Source organism: Macaca mulatta, chromosome 1 (assembly GCF_049350105.2).
Source record: "Macaca mulatta isolate MMU2019108-1 chromosome 1, T2T-MMU8v2.0, whole genome shotgun sequence".
Classification (NCBI taxonomy): domain Eukaryota; kingdom Metazoa; phylum Chordata; class Mammalia; order Primates; family Cercopithecidae; genus Macaca; species Macaca mulatta.
In genome coordinates, this window is record NC_133406.1 from 37013129 (window position 1) to 37034959 (window position 21831).

The window sequence follows — 21831 nt, forward strand, 5'->3', positions numbered from 1 at the left end:
AGGTAGTATCTCATTGTGGTTTTGATTTGCATTTCCCTGATCATTAGTGATGTTGAGCATTTTTTCATATGTTTGTTGCCCATTTGTATATATTCTTTTGAGAATTATCTGTTCATGTCCTTAGCGCACTTCTTGATGGGATTGCTTGTTTTTTTCTTATTGATGGGTTTTTGGTCATGAAATCCTTGCCTAAGCCAGTGTCTAGAAGGGTTTTTCCAATGTTATCTTCTAGAATTTTTATAGTTTCAGATCTTAGGTTTAAGTCCTTAATCCATCTTGAGTTGATTTTTGTGTAAGGTGAGAGATGAGGATCCAGTTTCATTCTCCTGTATGTGGCTAGCCAATTATCCCAGCACCATTTGTTTAAAAGAGTGTCCTTTCCCCACTTTATGTTTTTGTTTGCTTTGTCGAAGATCAGTTGGCTATAAGTATTTGGGTTTATTTCTGGGTTCTCTGTTCTGTTCCATTGGTCTATGTGCTTATTTTTATACCAGTACCATGCTTTTTTTGTTGACTATGGCCTTATAGTATAGTTTGAAATAAGGTAGTGTTATGCTTCCAGATTTGTTCTTTTTGCTTAGTCTTGCTTTGGCTGTGTGGGCTCTTTTTTGGTTCCATATGAATTTTAGAATTGTTTTTTCTAATTCTGTGAAGAATGATAGTGGTATTTTGATGGAGAATCCGTTGAATTTGTAGGTTGCTTTTGGCAGTATGGTCATTTTCACAATATTGATTCTATCCATCCATGAGCATGGGATGTGTTTCCATTTGTTTGTTTCATCTGTAATTTCTTTCAGCAATGTTTTGTAGTTTTCCTTGTAGAGGTCTTTTGCCTCCTCGGCTAGGTATATTCCTAAGTATTTTGTTATTTTTGCAGCTATTGTAAAAGGAGTTGAGTTCTTGATTTGATTCTCTGCTTGGTCACTTTCGGCATATAGAAGGGCTACTGATTTGTATACATTAATCTTGTATCTGGAAACTTTGATTAATTCTTTTATCAGCTTTAGGAGCTTTCTGGAGGAGTCTTTAGGGTTTTCAAGGTAAATGATCATATTGTCAGCAAACAATGACAATTTGACTTCCTCTTTACTGATTTGGATGTCCTTTATTTTTCTTGTCTGATTGCTCTGGCTAGGACTTTGAGTACTATGTTGAAGAGGAGTGGTGAGAGTGGGCATCTTTGTCGTCTTCCAGTTCTCAGAGGGAATGCTTTCAACTTTCCCCATCCAGTATTGGCTGTGGGTTTGTCATAGATGGCTTTTATTACGTTGAGGTTTGTCCCTTGTGTGCCGATTTTGCTGAGAGTTTTAATCATAAAGCAATGCTGGATTTTGTCAAATGCTTTTTCTGCATCTGTTGAGTTGATCATGTGATTTTTGTCTTTAATTCTGTTTATGTGGTGTATCACATTTATTGACTTGCATATGTTAAACCATCCCTGCATCGCTGGTATGAAACCCACTTGATCATGGCGCATTATCTTTTTGATATGTTATTGGATTTGGTTAGCTAGTATTTTTGTTAAGGATTTTAGCATCTATGTTAGTCAGGGATATCGATCTGTAGTTTTCTTCTTTATTAATGTCCTTCCATGGTTTTGGTATTAGGGTGATGCTGGTTTCATAGAATGAATTAGGGAGGCTTCCCTCTTTCACTCGCTTGTGGAATAGTGTCAAAAGGATTGGTACCAATTCTTCTTTGAATGTCTTTTAGAATTCTGCTGTGAATCTGTCTGCTCCTGGACTTTTTTTTGTTGGTAATTTTTAAATTACCATTTCAGTCTCTCCATGTATTATTGGCTGTTCAGGGTATCCAATTCTTCCTGACTTAAGCTAGGAGGGTTGTATTTTTCCAGGAATTTATCCATGTCTTCTGGGTTTTCTTGTTTATGTGCATAAAGGTGTTCATAGTAGCCTCGAATGATCTTTTGTATTTCAGTGGTGTCAATTGTAGTATCTCCTGTTTCATTTCTTAATGAGGTTATTTGGATTTTCTCTCTTCTCTTCTTGGTTTATTTTTCTAATGGTCTGTCAATTTTATTTATCTTTTCAAAGAACCAGCTTTTTGCTTCATTTATCTTTTGTATTTTTTTGTTGTTGTTAATTTCATTTAGTTCTGCTCTGATCTTGGTTATTTCCTTTCTTCTGCTGGGTTTGGGTTTGGTTTGTTTTTGTTTCTCTAGTTCCTTGAGGTATGACCTTAAAATGTCAGTTTGTGCTCTTTCAGCCTTTTTGATGTAGGTGTTTAGGGCTATGAAGTTTCCTCTTAGCACCACCTTTGCTGTATCCCAGAGTTTTTGATAGGTTGTGTCATTATTGTCATTGAGTTTGAAGAATTTTTAAATGTCCATCTTGATTTCATTTTTGACCCAGTGATCATTCAGGAGCAGATTATTTTCCATGTATTTGCATGGTTTTTAAGGTTCCTTTTGGAGCGGATTCCCAGTTTTATTCCTCTGTTATCTGAAAGAGTGCTTGATATAATTTCAGTTTTCTGAAATGTACTGAGGCTCGTTTTATGGCCTATCATATCGTCTATCTTGGAGAAAGTTCCGTGCCCTGTTGAATGAAGTATGTATTTTGCAGTTGTTGGATGAAATGTTCTGTATATATCTGTTAAGTCCATTTGTTCCTAGGTATAGTTTAAATCCATTGTGTCTTTAACTTTCTGTCTTAATGAACTGTCTAGTGCTGTCAGTGGAGTATTGAGATCCTCCACTATTATTGTGTTGCTGTCTATCTCATTTCTTAGGTCTATTAGTAATTGTTTTATAAATTTGGGAGCTCCAGTGTTAGGTGCATTTATGTTTAGGATTGTGATATTTTCCTGTTGGACATGGCCCTTTACCATTATATAATGTCCCTCTTTGTCTCTTTTAACTGCTGTTGCTTTAAAGTTTGTTTTGTATGATGTAAGAATACCTACCCTTGCTTGCTTTTGGTGTCCATTTGCATGAAATGTCTTTTCCATCCCTTTATGTGAGTCCTTATGTGTTAGATGAGTCTCCTGAAGGCAGCAGATAGTTGGTTGTGGAATTCTTATCCATTCTGCAGTTCTGTATCTTTTAAGTGGAACATTTAGGCCATTTGCATTCAATATTAGTTTTGAGATGTGAGGTACTATTGCATTAATCCTGCTGTTTGTTGCATTCATCGTGCAACAATGAGGTCTGTGAGCCGTGGACACCAGCACCTGTTTAGGAGGAGGTAGAGGGTAGGGGAGTTTGCTCTTGGTGTTGTACATTCTGCAGGTTTTGACAAATGTGTAATGGCATGTATCCACTACTGTAGTATCATACTGAATAGTTTTCACTCCCCTAAAAGTCCTCTGTGCTTGCATCTATTCATCTGTCTCGTCCCTTAATCCCATGGTAACCACTGGTCTTTTTACTGTCGCCATAGTTTTGCTTTTTCCAGAGAGTCATATAGTTGGACTTATAGAGCATGTAGCCTTTCAAATTGGGTTCTTTCACTTAGTAATATGCACTTAAGGTTCCTCTATGTCTTTTCATGGCTTGATAATGCATTTCTTTTTGGCACTGAGTAATATTCCATTGTCTGATACTACAGTTTATCCACTCAAACTGAAGAACATCTTGGTTTTTTCCTCAAAAAGTTGCTATAAACATGTGTGTGGGTTTTTTGTGTGGATAGCAGTTTTCAATTCATGTGGGTAAATACCAAGGAGTACAGTTGCTAAATTATCGGATAAAGATATGTTTGTTTTTATAAGAAACTGCTAAACTGTCTTCCAAAGTGGTGGTACCATTTTGCATTCTCACCAGTGTTGAGTGAATGTTTCTGTTGTTCCCCATTGCTGGTCAGCATTTGGTGTGGCTAGTGTTTTAGATTTTGGCCATTCTAATAGCTGTATAGTGGTATTTCATTGCTGTTTTAATTTGAAATCCCCTAATGACATGATGTTGAACATCTTTTCATATGCTTACTTGCCATTGGGTATATCTTCTTTAGTGAGAGGTCTGTTCAGGTATTTTGTCCATTTTTTAAAAATTTGATTGTTTATCTTCTTATTGCTGAGTTTTAAGAGCTTTTTTTAAAAATAATAGTCTTTTATCAGATGTGTCTTGCAAATATTTCCTTCTAATCTGTGGCTTGTTTCTCAATCTTTTGACATTGTCTTATAGAGAAAAAGTTTTTAATCTTAAGACAGGCAATCAATTATTTCTTTCATGTATTGTGCCTTTGGTGTTGTATCTAGAAACTCATCACCTTATCCAAAATCAGCCAGTGTTACCTATGTTGTCTTCAAGGAGTTTTATAGTTTTGAATTTTACATTTAGGTCTATGATCCATTTTAAGTTAATGTTTGTGAAGGGTGTAAGGTCTAGATATGTGTGTGGGGGGTCATTTTTGTTTTCGTGGGTTTTTTTGCAAGTGGATGTTCAATTCTAGTACCATTTGTGAAAAGACTGTTTGATTCATTCGGTTGCTTTTGCTCCTTTATCAAAGATCAGTTCACTATATTTATGTGAGTCTATGTCTAGGTTCTCTAGTCTGTTCCACTGGTCGGTCTGTTCTTTCACCATTACCATACTGTCTTGGTTACTGTAGCTTTTTTAATAAGTCTTGAAGTTAGGTAGCGTCAATCCTCTGGCTTTATTCTTCAATATTTTGTTGGCTATTCTGGATCTTTTGCCTCCTATATAAATTTCAGTGTCAATTTGTTGATATTCACAAAATAACTTGCTGAGATTTTGTTTGGGATTGAATTGAATCTATAAATCGAGTTGGGAAGAACTAACATCTGGACAATATTGAATTTTTCTATCCATGAACATGGAATAGTTCTCCGTTTATTTCTTCTTTGATATCTTTCATCAGAGTTTTGCAGTGTTCCTCATACAGATCTTGTACATATTTTGTTAGATTTATACTTAAGTATTATATTTGGGGGAGTGCTAATGTAAATAGTATTTTTTTGAATTTCAGATTTCACTTATTACTGGAATATAGGAAAATGATTGACTTTTGTACATTAACCTTGCATCCTGCAACCTTGCTATAATTGCTAATTAGTTCCAGGAGTTTTTAAAAAATTCTGTCATATTTTCTACATAGATTATGTGATCTGTAAATAAGGGACAGTTTTTATTTCTTCCTTCCCAGTCTGTTTGTTTCATTTCCTTTTCTTGACTTACTGCATTTGCTAGGACTCCAGCAAGATGTTGCAAAGCAGTGGGAGGGAACACTCTTTGCCTTGTACCTGGTTAAGTATTTTTTAGGATTCCACTTTATCTTTTTTGTTTATTATCTATATTTTTCTGTTTTATAGTTTTAGTGGATGCCTTAGGGTTTTCAACCTATATTTTTAACTTATCACAATTGACCTTCATATAATATTAAACATTTCATATAAAATATAAGAACCATGGAACAGTAAATTTACATTTCCCCTCTTCCATCCTTTGTGCTCTTATTGTGATACATTTTAGTTCTCATGTTATGTACCTCATAATACATTGTTATTTTTGCTTAGAAAATGTTTAAGGTAAATAGGAATATTTATTTTAATACTAAAATATTAAAAACACAAAAGTCAAATTTTAAGAAATTAAACATGAAAAAAACTTGTTTACTTACATTTATTTCTGATGCTCTCCAATTCTTTCTGTTTAAATTTCTCTCCAGTATAGTTTTCTTTCTGCTTGGAAAATTTTAACATATCCTCTAAGATAAACCTGCTGGTGGTGTATATTCTTAAGCTTTTATCCATCTGAAAAGGTCTATTTTTCATTTTCATTTTGAAATATTATTTTTCCGGGTATAGAATTCTATCTAATTTGATAGTTTTTGCCCCCTTTTAGTGCTTCAGAGATGTTATTCCATTTTTTTGTCTTCGTAGTTTTTTTCCCTCTGATGCTTTCAGGATTTTCTCTGTTTGGTTTTCCACAGTTTGATTGTAGCATCCCTTGGTGTACTTTTCTTTATTTTTCTGCCTGGGATTCATTGAGCTTATTGTATCATTGAGCTTCTTGTATGTAGGTTTATAATTTTCATGACATCTGGATATTTTGTCTTCAAATATTTTTTTCTCCTTTCCTCTTTTGGAGTACAATAACATCTATTTTAGACTGCTTGTTATTTTCTTGCAGGTCACTGATGCTCTTTTTCTTTCATTGCAGTTCTCTTTTTTTCCCCACTGAGTGCTTCATTTTTCAATTGCTGTCTTCAAACTGGTTAATCTTTTCTCCAGAATGTAACCTAATTCCATCCAGATTATTTTTCATTCAGATGTTGCATTTTTCATCTTCAGGTATTCCACGTGGGTCTTTTTAATATCCTCATTTCTTCTATTCATTATGTTAATACTTTATGGACATAAGCATATGTGTAAGGTTTATAATAACTGTTTTAGAGGGCTTGTCTAGTTTTATTATCTGTGCCATTTCCAGTTTTTTTTTTTCCTATTGATTTTTTTCCCCTGACATGATCATATTCTACCACTTCACATGGTTGGTAACTTTTGACTAGATGCTAGACCATTGTGAATATTTCATTGTTGGGCTTTACATATAAATTACTTTGACCCAATTTGATCATTTTGAGTTTTTCTTTTAAGCTGTATTAGAGTGGGTGCTATAGACTGAATTATGTTCTCCCCATATTTATACATTTAAACCCTAGCCTCCGATATGATGATATTAGGAGATGGGATTTGTAGGAAGTAATTAAGGTTAGATTAGGTTATGAAGGTGGGATCCTTATGATGGGATGAACAGCTTATAAGAAGAGACACTAGAAAGTTTGCTCTGTCCACGGGAGCACCCTGAGAAAAGGCCATATAAGTACACAGCAAGAAGGTGGCCATCTGCAAGTCAGAAAGAGAGTGCTCACCAGGAACCAAATTGGGTAGTACAGGTCAAATATCCCTTATCTGAAATGCTTGGTTGAGTATCCCTTATCTGAATATTTGCATATACATAATGATATATCTTGGAGATGGGATCCCAGTCTAAATATGAAATTCATGTATGTTTCATATATACCTTATATACATAAGCTGAAGGCAATTTTATACAATATTTTAGATAATTTTGTGCATGAAAGAAAGTCTTAACTGTGTTTTGACTGTGACTCATCACATAAGGTTGGGTATGGGATCCTCTACTTGTGGCATCATATTGGCATTGAAAGATTGGGATTTGGGAGCATTTCAAATTTCAGCTTTTTGTATTTGGGATGTTCAACCTATGCCTTAATCTTGGACTTCCCAGCCTCCAGAACTGTAAGAAAAATTCTGTCGTTTAAGCCACCCAGTCTATGGTATTTTGTTATGGCAGCCTGAGCAGACCAAGATGCGCGGGTCCAGAACAGCCTTCAATCTAGGGCTAATTTAGCCCCACCACTGAAGCATTACCTTTCTAAGGATTGACTCAATGTATTACGAAGTACTCCTACTCTGTCTAGTGGGAACACTGTTCCTAGCCCTGTGTGAGCTCGGAGTATTGTTCAGCCTGTTGCTTCTTGTTTGTTTCTCCAGCCTCAAAGAACTTCTCTCCACTTGCACAGATCGGTACTCATCCAGAAACTTAAGGGAGTTCCTCTGCAGACCTCTAGAGCTATTTCTGTGCCACTCCTCCTTTTCCATACTCAATCCTGTAAATTTTAGCATCCTCATCGTCTCAAAATCTGTCTCCTCAATTCATCTAGACTGCCAGGCTCTGTTTCTGTTACTTCTTCCTACACTATCCTGAAAGCTCTCCAGGCTGTAAGGTGGGCAGGGTGTAGGAGGGCTGGGTTCAAGGCTTACCTCTCAGTTCTGCATTGTTATTCAACAGCTCTAAATCGTTGTTTCATACATTTTTCCAATTTTCTAGTTATTTATGACAGGAGAGTGGAAGCCGTAACTTTTATTTTAAATGGTGAAAATAATTCTTAATACAGAAAACTCAGCCTAAAAGGAGTTATAGTCTTACTACCAAGAAAGAGTGTTCATGTGTTGCTTTCTTGTAATTTTCCTATTTTTAGATTATTTTGATTTCTTTTGACATTTCCTGTGCTGAAGAAGCCTGAAACCAGCCTGTTTATCTTTCTTTGTAGGTAAGCTGACTAACTGCATGCTTGTCAAATTCTTTTTCTTTGAAATTCAGAAAGATTATCATGAATTGTTCTGTTCTTTCTCATTCTTTTCATCAAAGAAAATCTTCATTTTTTAAAATGGCTTTTGTTAAACTGACCTCCAGAAAAGTATCAGTATATGCTTCAACTCGGAGTATGGTAGTGTCTTTTTTTCCCGTAGTTTCTGATTATATAACTCTTAGGATTCTGTGTGGTTATTAACTCAAATGTCAATCCTTGAAAGATGGTTAAGTACAAAAATTTTTTCTCATCAAAAAGCCAAACATAGAGTCTAATTGTTTCACATCCATTTTTGGTTACTGACAAAGTTGATTTTTTAATCAGCCATTTTTATTACTTTTAAGTTACTTTTAAAAAGTTCATTTTAATGTTTTCTAAGACAAGTCTCCCCTGGTTAGTCTTCTTTCGGGCTTTTTTCCTATTTTTTTCCTGAAAGTTTAGAATTGTTTTTGTAAGTTCCAAAATTTCAATGAGATTTCTTAGAATTAAGTTTAAAATTTTTGAGGAGACTTCATGCATTTCATTAAGTGTATTCGAAGAGACTTCATGCATTTCATTAAGTGTATTCATTCATTAACATGTTGTAGTTCTCTATTTATTCAAGTATTAATCTTATGCCTTTCATTGCAGATATGTAGTTTTCTTTATTAGAGTTTGGCACATTTCTCGAAATTGTATTCTTAGATATTATATGTTGTGATACTTTTTTTTTTTTTTTTTTTGAGATGGAGCCTTGCTTTGTCACCCAGATTGGAGTGCAGTGGTGCGATCTCAGCTCACTGCAACCTGTCTCCTGGGTTCAAGCGATTCTCCAGCCTCCGCCACCCAAGTAGCTGGAATTACAGGGGTGTGCCACCACACCTGGCTAATTTTGGTATTTTTTGGTAGAGATGGGGTTTCCTCATGTTGGTCAGGGTGATCTTGAATTCCTGACCTTGAATGCCTGCCTCATCCTCCCAAAGTGTTGGGATTATAGGCATGAGCCACCATGCCTGGCCAGTTGTGATACTGTTTTTGCCATTAAGACTGGAATTCTAAGTGCTCATGGTTTAGAAAGAAAGAAATTGACTATTAAATATTGTTTTGAAACTACCGTAGCAAACTTGGTTTTTCAATAGTTTTCCCATAGGTTTTCCAAGTAGACTACCCTATCATTTATGAACAGTAGATTTGCTCTTCCCTTTTCAGTATTTAAAGTTCTTATTTCCATTTTCTAAATTTATTGTGCTGACTAAAACTTCCAGAAAAAAATAATTATATTTCTTTTTTTCAAAAATTTTCCACTCTATAGAATTTAGCAGGAAGACTCTGCCTTTTAACTGTGAGAGCCAGGCAATAACGAATGCAGAGTTGAGGACATTTGCTCATGGCATGGCTCCAAGTTGAGGAGTGAGAGAGATGCAGATACACTTTCTTCTGTATTTTCTTTGAGTTTCATCCTGAGTTTTGCAGCTCTAATAATTCCTCATAGATGCAGCGTAATAACCACAGTTCACTTCCAGTTGAAGTTTTTGCCACCAGAACAATTTAAATCTTGTTCTGAGAGGGGGGTGGGTTCTAATTCCTAAACTATGAATTTTAATTTATGGTAGGACAAACACTACATAATTATCAGACCTCACATAATCCTATTTGCAAAAACTGCATCTTTCCATTTCTTCAAAACTGTAGATCTATTAGTTTGCTAGGTGTTTCCTCAAAACTCTACAAGTTTATGTTTTTATGTGCATAGAAAAACATATAACAAAGTTAAAGTGTAAACTTTTTTCTTTTTGATCATCTGTATCTTTTGTTCTTCCATAGTGAACATGCATCACTTTTGTCACAAGAAAATATTATTAAAATGAAAAAAAGTTTTTCCTTTGTAAAATGAGGATCAGAATATCTTCACTTTCCTCCTGCAAGAGAAACAGGCTGACTTGGCCTTTTTTATCCCACTCCTGCCCATTGCTTTATTTCACAAAGCAATTTGTTAGAACAGTTTAAGGCCTCTTTTGAAAGGCATTCAGTTTTATTTTGACCTCTTGAGAGGGAATTTAGAGGAGAAATGAACATTTTAATTGGTGAATAGCGTATGGATTTAGCTATACTTTCTAGTGGGTGAAGCCTCAGGTGCTGTGTCCAGCCCAGGTCATCAGAATTTTCTGCATTGTGTGTAGTTCTAGACCACAGATTACATTGCTTTCCGTTAATAGGTGTTTACCTTTAAGAGTAGCAATTCGTCAAGGAATAGAGATCTTGCGTTTCTAGGATCTCTAGCCTTAATACCATTTAAGAGTACACCATCCTGCCAGGTGCAGTGGCTCATGCCTGTAATCCTAGCACTTTGGGAGGCGGAGGTGGGCGGATCACTTGAGGTCAGGAGTTCAAGACCAGCCTGGCCAACATGGTGAAACCCCATGTCTACTAAAAATACAAGAAGTAGCTGGGGTGTGGCGGCACGTGCCTGTAGTCCCAGCTACTCAGGAGGCTGAGGCGGGAGAATCTCTTGAACCCAGGAGGCAGAGGTTGCAGTGAACCGAGACTGCGCCACTGTGCTGCAGTCTGGGCGACAGAGCGAGACTTTGTCTCAAAAAAAACAAAAAAAGAGTACTCCATTCTGTTTCCTGCCCCCTCTGTCTTACAGATTCAAGACCTTATTGTAACATTCACCATGAGATTAAGGTAGATAAACTTGGAGTTACAAAGAAATACCTTCTCATCTAAATGAAATCAGGGTGGTCTTAGTTTGCACGTAACTTTTAATTTGCACCTAAACAATTGATAGTTTTTACATGAATTAGATGCTTTGCTTGGCATTGCATATAAGAGGTGAAACATTTTATTTCACCTGATAACCTGACTCAACTGTAGTTCAAGAGTATCCTTGATAAATAATTGGATATATTAAGAATTCTCAGAAGGAACTACTCAGTGGGTTAATTAATGCAGTTCTCTGGGGGTTATATTCTCTGGCCAACTTAGAGTAGCTGTTTTCCCACAAATTCAGATGAAGTATGGCAAATCAAATTCCATCCTGCCTGGCTTTTAGTCAAATAAGTCAGACCCTACATAATCCTATTTATAGGATCTTAGTTCTGGCTGCTGTAACAAGCTACAACAAACTGGGTGGCTTGTAAACAACAAACATTTATTTTTCAACATTCTTGAAGGCTGAGAAGTCAAAGATCATGACTCTGGCATATAAGGTGTCCAGTGAGAGCCTTCTTCCTCATTCATAGATAGAGGTCTTGTGTACTCACAAAGCAGAAGGGGCAAGGGATCTCACCAAGGCCTCTCTTATAAGGGCACTAATCCCATTCACAGCAGCCTTTCCCTCATGAGCTAATCACCTCCCAAAGGCTCCATCTCCTAATACCATCACCTTGGGGGTTAGGATTTCAACTTAGGGATTTGGGGAGTGGGGGTAGAGAGGGATACATCTATGCTATAGCATATACCCAACAAATACTTAAGCAGCTGAAAGCACTGCTGCTGTATGTTTCTGTGCCAGTTTTGTGATCTTTGTAAGAAATGTATTAATGTTTTCCCATATGGCCAAAAGGTCTGAAGTATATTCATCTGAGATGTAACTTCTGTTTCTTTCTGCTTTTAGCCTCGTGCATCCTTTTTCCAAAATACATTCATCATTAGATGTTTCTAAATTATCCAGTTGTCTGTTTTTAAATTTTTTATTACAAAAGTAATATAGATTGATTACAGAAAACTTGCAATACAGACAAGCACAGAAGAAAATAAAAATCACCTGTGTACTCTTATCACGTGAAAATTTGACTTAAAAAATTAAAATCATTCTGGTTCTTAGTTTGTGACCTGCTTTTTTTCCTCTTATGCATTGTTAACGTGCCACATTATTAAATATTCTAATGCAACATAATTTTAGCTGATGGTATGATGTCCGTAATTTAACTTATAGCCTAAGTTGGGCATTTGCTCTATATTCAGTTTTTGCTATTAAAAATAACCTTATGATGAAAATCTTGCTCAAGTATGCGCACATCTCTGTTACTCCACAGGATAAATTTCTAGAAGAGCCATCACTGATTGAAAGGAATGTTTACTTTTAATGGCTTATCCTGTATGTGGCTAGGCTGTCATCCATAAGAATTGTTTCATTTGACACTCGCATAGATTGTGTGTGTGCTTCTTTCCTTGTACCTTTGCTGTTACTCCGTACAAATGGACAGTTTCCTTCAGAGATCCCTCCCCACTCACCTGCATTGCCTTTGATACCTTCAGGCATCCTTTTGTGACACTCAGGGGAGGGATGTTTAAACATATTTTTAATTGACGAGTAAAAATTTTATGTATGGTACACAACTTGATGTTTTGATGTATGTATACATTCTGGAATGGCTAAATCAAGCTGTTTGACATGTATTACCTCACATACTTGTCATTTTTTTGTGATGAGAACACTTACAATTTACTCTTAATTTTCAAATACAAAATATATTTTTAAGTGTAGTCAACATGATACACAATAGATCTTCTGAACTTACTCCTCCTAACTGAAATTTTGTGTCCTTTGGCCAATGCCTTCTCAGTCCTCCCACCCCTTAGTGTCCGGTAACCATCATTTTACTCTGTGTCTACAAGTTTGACTTTCATGCACTTCCCATGTAAGTAAGATCATGTGTACTGTGGGTTTTTTTCATTATAATAATTGTAATTACATATATTTATGATCAATTCAGGTCTACCTCTGCAAGTTCCATGAGGACAGGGACCGTATCTAGTTTATTTACCTCTGTATATCCAGCACTTAATATGGTGTGAAGCACATAGTATGATCTCAGTCCATATTTGTTGAATGAATAAGTGGGTATTTTTAAAATTTTATAATTTGATGGGCAAATAACTGTATCTGTTAATGTGTATTTATTTGAGGTTCAGCTTTATGCTTTAATTTGCTACTTAGTCTTCTATTTTATTGCCTATTCATGTTTTGGTTCATTTTTCTGAAAAGTATATCTTTTTGATTCAAAGCTCTTTCTCTTCTGTGGTCCTATAAGCTCCTATCTGAATATAGTGTATTTTGTTACTTTCCATCTTCATTTTCTAGTTCTATCTCATTAACTTGATTTATTTCCCATTCTTCATGTTTGACGTACAGGCATCTGACACTAAAAGCATTGTTGAAATCACTGATTACCTCCCAATCTTACTTTTCTCTTCCACATTATAACTTCTGCCCTCTATGATTATAGATATCCCCAACTTTTCCTGGGCTTTAAAAAATCTCCACTGCATTCAGTTTAAAGTCACCTTAATTTAGACATTTTGCTTGAGATAAACTTTTTTACTTTTTTCAGAAGCATTCTATTCCTAGCTAAAAGCTCATTATTTTGCTCATCATTTTGCTATCTTAAACCCGAGATTGGCAAATATCTCCTCTTATAGACTACATAGTAAATATTTGAGGTTTTGCAGGCTAAATGTTCTCTGCATCTACTAAACACTGTCCTTACAGCGCAAGAGCAGCCATGGGCAATACATGAATGAGTGAATATGATTGTGTTCTAATAAAACTATGGACACTGAAATTTGAATTTCATATAATTTTCACGTCACCAAATAATACCTTTTCCCACAGCCATTTAAAAATATAACCATTCTTAGCTTATGGGAAGCACAAAAAGAGGCCATAATTTGCTAACCTTTGTCATAAGCCATGATCCAGAGAGACACATCAAGTCTGTAATCACCATCCTGCCATTTAGCTCCCAGTTTTCCAAACTTTTAGAATTGATTTAAAAATAACAAAAGCCTCTCTGTTCCATGGTACTTTTGTTTCCTACACAGAATTTGAGGTCCTTGAGGCTGTTTCTGGTCTCATCATTCATCCCTGTAGAATCCTTCCTCTCTATTCTCTTTCCCAATTTCTGTGGATTCCACCTTTGTCATATCCCTTCTTTTTCTATTCTCTCCCAGCACCCCAGTTAAAACTCTTGCCTAGAGAGTTGCAGTGGTTTCCTAACTGGTTGTTCACCCATCCAATCTAATTTTCTGTTGCCAGATTACAGTTCTGATAATCTCTTTCCCTTGCTAAAAATCTCTAGTATCAGTATCTCTGTTTTTGCCTGTATAACCAAGAAAAACTTCTTAGCTTGGCATTTAAGGTATTCTGTAATAGGACATTAATCTACCTTTCTAGTTTTTCTTTCACTATTTCCCTAATGCCTTAGGCAAACTATTTTATTCAATTTTCTTTATGAAGTTCCTTCTACCTTCAGTGTTCTCTCTACCATGTCTGTCTGCAGAATTCTCTCCACCCTGCAAGGTCCTTACAAAAGGAAGCCTTCTGTGTATTTACAGCTTAATGGTACTTACAGCCTTAGGTTATAGATGTTTATGCGTTGATCTCACTTTCCTACGTAATTGTAAGTGCCTTGAGAGGAATTACACCGTCAAAGGTAATCATTTTTGTCCCTGAAACACCTAGCACAGTGATAATTTAATACGTTATTGTTATCGAATCTTCAAATGGCGGGAGAACCTTGGGATGGAAAGATCAGTTATCTTTAGAAAGATTATCTTACTGATCACTGGGAGACCTTTAGGAAATTATCGCATGGCAACTACAGAAGAAATGAGAATCTAAGACTAAGGGCTAGGACCTTTTGTTAAAGCTAATGATGTAATCATAGGTATCTAATCCTCTCTTTCCCAGACCCATGCAAATGCCCAAGAAAATGTGAAAATAGGGGAAAACCCTCAGAAGCTTGATAGGGAGCCATGCACTTGCCAAAACTTGGAGGGGTTTCCGCTGAATGCTGTGCCAATGATATTGGATGAAAAGAAGAGTAGTCAGTGCCAGAGGGAGAATCCTGCAATGGTAAGCGCTGCTTGCCAGGGGAGCAGGCAAGGGTCATGCTCACACCATGTGCCACACATTATGTTATGCACTCTTTGTGCCTCATCACATTTAGTTTTCTTGTCAGCCTTGTGAGAGATGGAGATTGTCTTCATTTTTCGGGTGAAGAAACTGAGACCTAAAAGGGCACACAGTTTGTAAGTTATGTCAGGCCAAGTAAGAGTAAGAAGAAAGACCAAAGGAAACAGTTGAGAAGGAAAAAGTGTTAATAGTGATTATGTCTGGGTGGTAGGATTTTAGGTAATTGGTATTTTTCTTTATATCTTTGTGACTTAACTTTTTTTTTTTTTTTAAATTCAGTTATCAACTTTAATGTCGACTGAACATAACTCCACAATCTTTCACTCTGCTTTAGTTCTCCTGCTGTGGCTCTTCACTGGACCTTGGCTAAATGGATATTCTCCCTGCTACTTTCTGATCACATCCTCCTGTCCTTCCAGCTTACTTTTCAATTATTCCCATGCATGATTATTTTATTTTAGTGGGGCCTCTGTATGCCATTGAATTCTCTCTACTAAAATCCTCAGACTCCTACTGTCTTAACTCAGATTCCTCCTGTCCTCACTTCCTACCTGCTAAGTTCAGGTTATCATCCAATATTTCCTTAACTTTATTTTCCCACTTTTTCTACTTTCTGAAATGTCTGACCTCCCTCCTCTTTCCTTCTACTTTCAGGAGTGGGCCTTGCTGCTGAACTCAGAGAATGCAGGAGCTATCAGATATTAACTGTCTGTACTTCTGACTCCACATTCACAGAGCCTTTCTTTGTACCCTTACCCTTTCCCCCACTCTCTTTGCTTCTATTACAACAGAAAAACTTTTCCTTCCTGCCCTTTAGGGCCAGTTGTCCCACCATCCAGGAACGTTCCACCATCCCATCTCTTCCCTGCATTAGGCATTCATTAAGTATTCTTTGTAATAAACATGGAATACTTTCATAAATAGAAAATTAGTAACAATTCTTTCTGGGTAAGAATATGGGATTGAGTAATAGACTTTAGAATAATTGTGTTAGAGAATGTTAGTTAACCTAGAAAATTCCTCAGTATTTAGTTTCATAATGATTCTATCTACTCTAAGTGTATTTCATACGGTATGAAATGTTACAGTTCCTCTTAAGAACAGTATTTTGTCTATTTAATTACAATATGTCTCCTTTTATACATTTTTTCTTTACATACTGTTTAGATCTACCTTTGACTTTCTTTGGGCAGGGGGACTATGACTTGACTTTTTTTTTTTTTTTTCATAGCTGGAGAACACATTCAAATCAGTTATTGCACAAATTGGACCTGGAGGAACTATCAGTTCAGAACTAAAACATAAGATAAAATTTGTAAGTAATTTCTGTTTCTGTGAGACAATAATAATTGATTTATAAATTTATATATCATTTGTGGTTGAGTTTGTCTGCAAGTATTAGTTTACATCTAATCTTTTCTAATATACTGCAAACTAAGTGACAATTCTTTTAGAATAAGAAAAAGAAACAAAATACGCACTCCTAAAAATTTTTAATGTAAAACTATTCAGCAAATAAGTTCTTCCATAAGTTCTGTCTTCCTTTCCTTCTTCCCCCCATCCCAATAAATCACTGTTGACAAACAGTTCAAGATCTTTCCAAATGCCAATTTTATAAATGTACATTAAATATTATTCTAGTGTGTGGTATCCCATTATATTGATGTACCCTGTTTCATGTAGAGATCCATGATTGATTAAAGTTTTGGTGTTTTTATCTTTGGCTGTGGAAAAAGTACTCCAGTGAATGTCCATGGACATTTTTCTAGAAGTGGAATTGCTAGTCAGAGGCATCTTATGTTTTGATTATAAATATTACTAAATTGCCCTCTAAAATGCTTGAACAAATTTATACTCCCACTGACAGGTGTTATTATCCAATCACATTGTTTTAGTTTATCTCTTTGATTTTCACATTAAGCATCTTTTCATATGCTTAGTAGTCATATATATTTTTTATGTGAATTGCCTGTTTATGTCATTGGTCTTACTTGTTTTGCCTTACTAATAAGGGAAAGCTCTTTGGTGTTATGTATTGAGCCAAAGAGTTATGTACACTTAAATTTTTGGTGGGAGCTGTTAATCTTGCTTCGAGTAATCAAGGTGCTATTACAACTTGTACTGCCTTATATTATTCCATTTCAACTGTCATGATTTTACTAGATGTAAAAACCTTGATGCATTCAGGCCTGTTTTTGTCTGTTTGTTTAGACACTTGAGCAAGTGTCCAATCATTATTTGTTAAAGGATGTTCAATATGACTTTTTTTTTTTTTTTTTTTTTTAAAGAGATGAGGTCTTGCTCTGTCACCCAGGCTAGAATGCGGTGGTGCAATCATAGCTCACTGCAACCATCAACTCCTGGGCTCAAGCAATCCTCTCGCATCAGCCTCCTGAGTAGCTGGGACTACAGGTGCATGCCACCACACCCAGCTAATTAAAAAGGTTTTGTAGCGACAGGGTCTTGCTGTGTTGCCCAGGCCTGTCTTGAACTCCTGGCCCTAGGCATTCCCCAACCTCAGCCTCCCAAAGGCTGCGTTTACAAGAGTGAATATGATTTTTTTGTGGTACCAAAAATTAGAGAAAAATTAGGCATTAATTTTAAAGGATTGGTTATTTATCGATATTGGATATTCTCCAAACTAGGGATGTCATGTAGCTTATAAGAAAGTTTATGTATGTCTCTCTTAGTTTACATGGAAGTTTCTCCTTGACATATTGTTGGACTTTAAAAGCAGGTTTTAGAGAATAGTGTGTTTAGAATTGTTCTTTCATATAAAATCATGAATAACATATGTGCACACATACAGGGGTTTCTGAAAGGATGTTTCTTTAAATGTAGCAATGGCTGTCCCTGGGTCACAGGATTTTGAAATAATTTTTACTTTATATTTTTCTGAAGTTTGAATTAGAATTTTGTATAAAATATATCTGGAAAAATTTAGAAAACAAAGATTTTTATACTTTATTGGGATCGAGTAAGTCTACTTTCAGGAAATTATTCTAAAAATCGTTGAACTAGTGTGCAGAACTCAGGCATGAGGATAATCATTGCAGTATTTGGGATGAAAAATAAGAAACAAAATAGAAGATCAAATAAATTTAGGTGTCTTTAATATTTTGAAATATCTGTGGCCAGTAAAATTGTTTATCTGTTTTTACTGACATGGAAAGATGTCTTTGGTATGATACTTAAAAGCTGGCTATAGAAATATTGACTTATTTTAATATTAAATAGATATTTTGATGTTCATTATGGACAATAATGCTGTTTACAGATCTTATTTTTGCTTAACTGTATTTTCCAAAGTTTTTTGTAGTGTTTATTGCATTTCTTTTCTAGTAATTAAAATGATTGAAATTGTGCTATAGGATGTTTTATGTGAGCTGAAGTTAAATGTGTTAGCTGAGCTTAAAGAAGTGCAGGAATTTCTGGAGAGTTGTGGTATTGCAATATCATGTAATAATGATTTCTCAACTCTGGAAATGTTGGAAATCACAGTCTCTTTTGTTCTGATGTTTTTTAAAACTGGAAAATCATTTTTTAAAAAACAATGTAATATGACTAAAATTCATTTAATAATGTTACTTTTTCCTTTGTTATTTGTTTATATTATTTTAATATTGTGTCAGTCAGCATTTCAGTTGTGTCTATATTGTATTTCACTTTCTATTTATTAGGTTGTATCTAAGTTCCCAGAGGGTTTGTTTATTTCTAAACTGCTTGGAGAGTATGAGGTAAGTGTTTTGCTTTTCCCCAACCCTAATTTTTTACGGTTTATATTTCTTGTGATAGATGGAAATTTTGTAGCTACTCCTTGGATTCTCCAGGTCTATACTCTAAAATGGAAGCATTTTGTTTTGCATTTTAGTGCCTTTATTATGAGACTTGAGAATATGATATTTAACAAATAGTTGATTATGTATAGGAAGGATATTTTTACCACTTGTTGTTACAATATTATTAGAATAAAGATTCTCTCATTAATGTCTGACAGTATTATACCAAGTGTCAGTGGGGATGCAGAGAAGCAGAATACCTCATACACTGTGTGTGGGACAAAATGCTCTTAGGGAGCACTTTGGCATTATCAAGTAAAGTTGAAGGTGTGCACCCTCAAGGATCCAGTAGTTCCACTTTTACATTTGCACTCTAGAGAAATTCTTGCACATGTACACATGAAGACGTGTAAAGAAGTGCACAGCACAACATAGGAACAAATGAGAAACAAACGGTCATCAGTAGGATAGTGGATATTGACATTTATACAATGGAATTGTATGTAGTAGTATAAAATAAATCTGCTCTGCAACATGGATGATTTTTAAAACCATAATATTGAGTGAAAAAAAATCAAGTTGGAGAATAATTCAGATAATGCCATATATCCAGTTTTTAAAAAGATAAGTCCTATACATATGTTAACTGTGTGCCAGGCTCTATTCAGAGCATCTTCCATATTGGGTTATGTTCGTTTTGTTTTCACAACAAATAGAGGCACAGAGAAGTAACTTGCTTAAGCATCGAACATCTGGTAATAGGTGGAGCCAAGATTTTAACCTGGGCAGTCTGGCTTCAGAATTCTAACTCTTAACTACTGTGCCATGAAAACTGTAGGATATTTATAGGTAAAAACATAGATACTGTGAAATAGTATAACCTAATGGTTAAGATACATAATTCTATGTGCTATCTTATAGACAATATGTTAGGTCAAGATAATACCTACTTTATAGAGTTTTGTGAAGTTCAAATGACTTAAAAATGAGGCACTTAGAACAGTGTCTGGCACATAAGCTCTGCTCAGCTCTCTGCCTGAACTTTAACTGCACATGCTTGGGGCAGACATAGAGCAGCCTCTGTTCTTTTAAGGCTGAAAGAACTGAAGATATTTCAGCTGTTGCCCAACACAGGGTGGCAGATTTTGGGTTGAAGTTCAGCCAAACTTAAACAATACTGTCCAAAGGAGCATAAAAGATTCCAGATTCTCTACAATACATCTATCATGATGCCTGGAACACAAAACAAAATTACTAGATATAGTAAGAAACAAGAAAATGTGACCCTTTGACAAAGAGAAGGTAATCAATGGAAACTCTGAGATGGTGCAGTTATTAAAGTCAGCAAAAAAGGTTTTAAAGTAACTCTTTTAACTATATTAAAGGGATATAAAGGAATATGTATTCAGAGTGAATGAGTAGATAAGATATTTCAGTGCAGAAAAAGAAACTATAAAAACCAAGTGATTTTCACAACTTAAAATATCTGAAGTAAAAAAATTCACTAATACATTGAAAATGGCAGAACAAAGCATTAGTAAACTTCAAGACAGATCAATAGAAATTATCCAATTTGAAGAACAGGGAAACAAAACAGAACTTGAGTGACCTGAGACCTGTGGAATAATACCAAATGGTCTAATGTATCTATTAATATAATTGGAGCCCAAGAAAGCACAGCAGAAATATATTTGAAAAAATAATGACCCAAGTTTCCCAAATCTTGTGAAAGAAGTTTATAAATCTAAGAAGCCCAGAAAACCCCAAACAAGTAATACAGAGAAAACCTTACATAGGCACATCATAGTAAAAATGCAGAAAACCAAATATAAGTAGAAAATTCTGAAAGCAGCCAGACTAAAAATAACACACTTCATACAGGAGAACAGTGATACAAATGATGGCTGACCTCTTGAAGCAATGCTAGAAGACAATGGAATGACATCTTTAATGTACACAAAAGAAAAGTACTGTTAACCCAATATTTTATATCCAGTGATAATATCAAGAATGAAGATGATGAGATAGACATTTTCAGGTAATCAGAATTGCAAGCAGACTGATACTATAAGAATGCTAAATAACATTCTTCAGGCTGAAGGAAATAATGCCAGATTGGAACTTTAATCTTCAGGAAGGATTGAATAAAGGATGTAGTAAATATCTGGGCATATATGAAAGACTGCCTTTTTTGATCAGTTAAAATATATGACTGTTTAAAGCAAAAATTATAGCATTAAATAATTGGGTTTATAACATGAACATGTAATGCATATGAAAACTACTGCATAATGAGTGGAGGGGCAGTACCTGGAACTATAGGGTTGCAAGATTCTTATATTTTATTTGAAGTGGTACAGTAAGACTGAAAAGGATGTATGTTGGTTTTGCTGGTGAATTCTGTAAAACATTTAAGGAAGAAATTATATTAGTCATATACAGATTGTTTCTTAAAATAGCAGATAATACTCCCCAACTCATTCTTTTTTTTTTTTTTTTTTTCCTTTAAAGAGTCACTGTCACCCAGGCTGGAGTACAGTGGCATGATCTTGGGTTACTGCAGCCTTGAACTTCTGCTCTCAAGTAGTCCTCCTGCCTCAGCCTCCTGAGTAGCTGAGACTACAGACATGTGGCGCCATGCCCAGCCAATTAAAACAAAAAATTGTTTTAGAGACAGGGTCTCACTGTGTTACCCAGACAGGTGTTTAACTCCTGGCCTAAAGCAGTCCTCCTACCTCAGCCTCCCAAAGCGCTGAGATTACAGGCATGAGCCACCATGCCTGGCCTCCCCAACTCATTCTATGAATACATTCTCCTGCTACTAAAGCTTGACATAGACATTACAAGAAACCAATTAGGACATGTTTCTCATAACGTGGACACAAAAAGTCTATTACAAAACAGTAGTAAATTGAATTCAGCAATCCCTGAACAAGAGGGGTTTATCCTCAGAATGCAAAGTTGAAGTAACATTTCAAAAGGAATTAAGGTAATTCACCATTTTAATAAAATAATAAGGAAGAAAAGCCATGTGATTATTTTGGTAGCTGCAGAA

The 21831-nt window shown here is 35.4% G+C and overlaps 1 protein-coding gene across 11 annotated transcripts in view; it reads left to right on the forward strand.

Annotated features, from left to right (window-relative positions):
• TDRD5 (tudor domain containing 5) overlaps positions 1-21831 on the forward strand; it is a 94121-nt gene that overhangs the window by 10642 nt on the left and 61648 nt on the right. For 7 of the 11 annotated variants that reach the window (XM_028850921.2, XM_015122658.3, XM_028850934.2 and 4 more), the window contains exons 5-7: positions 14773-14937; positions 16229-16312; positions 18678-18734. In XM_028850921.2, the coding sequence (XP_028706754.2) occupies positions 14773-14937; positions 16229-16312; positions 18678-18734 (306 nt within the window). The remainder of the gene's footprint in view (positions 1-14772; positions 14938-16228; positions 16313-18677; positions 18735-21831) is intronic. The other 4 variants (XM_015122686.3, XM_078000973.1, XM_002802035.4 and 1 more) reach the window with 1 other exon arrangement.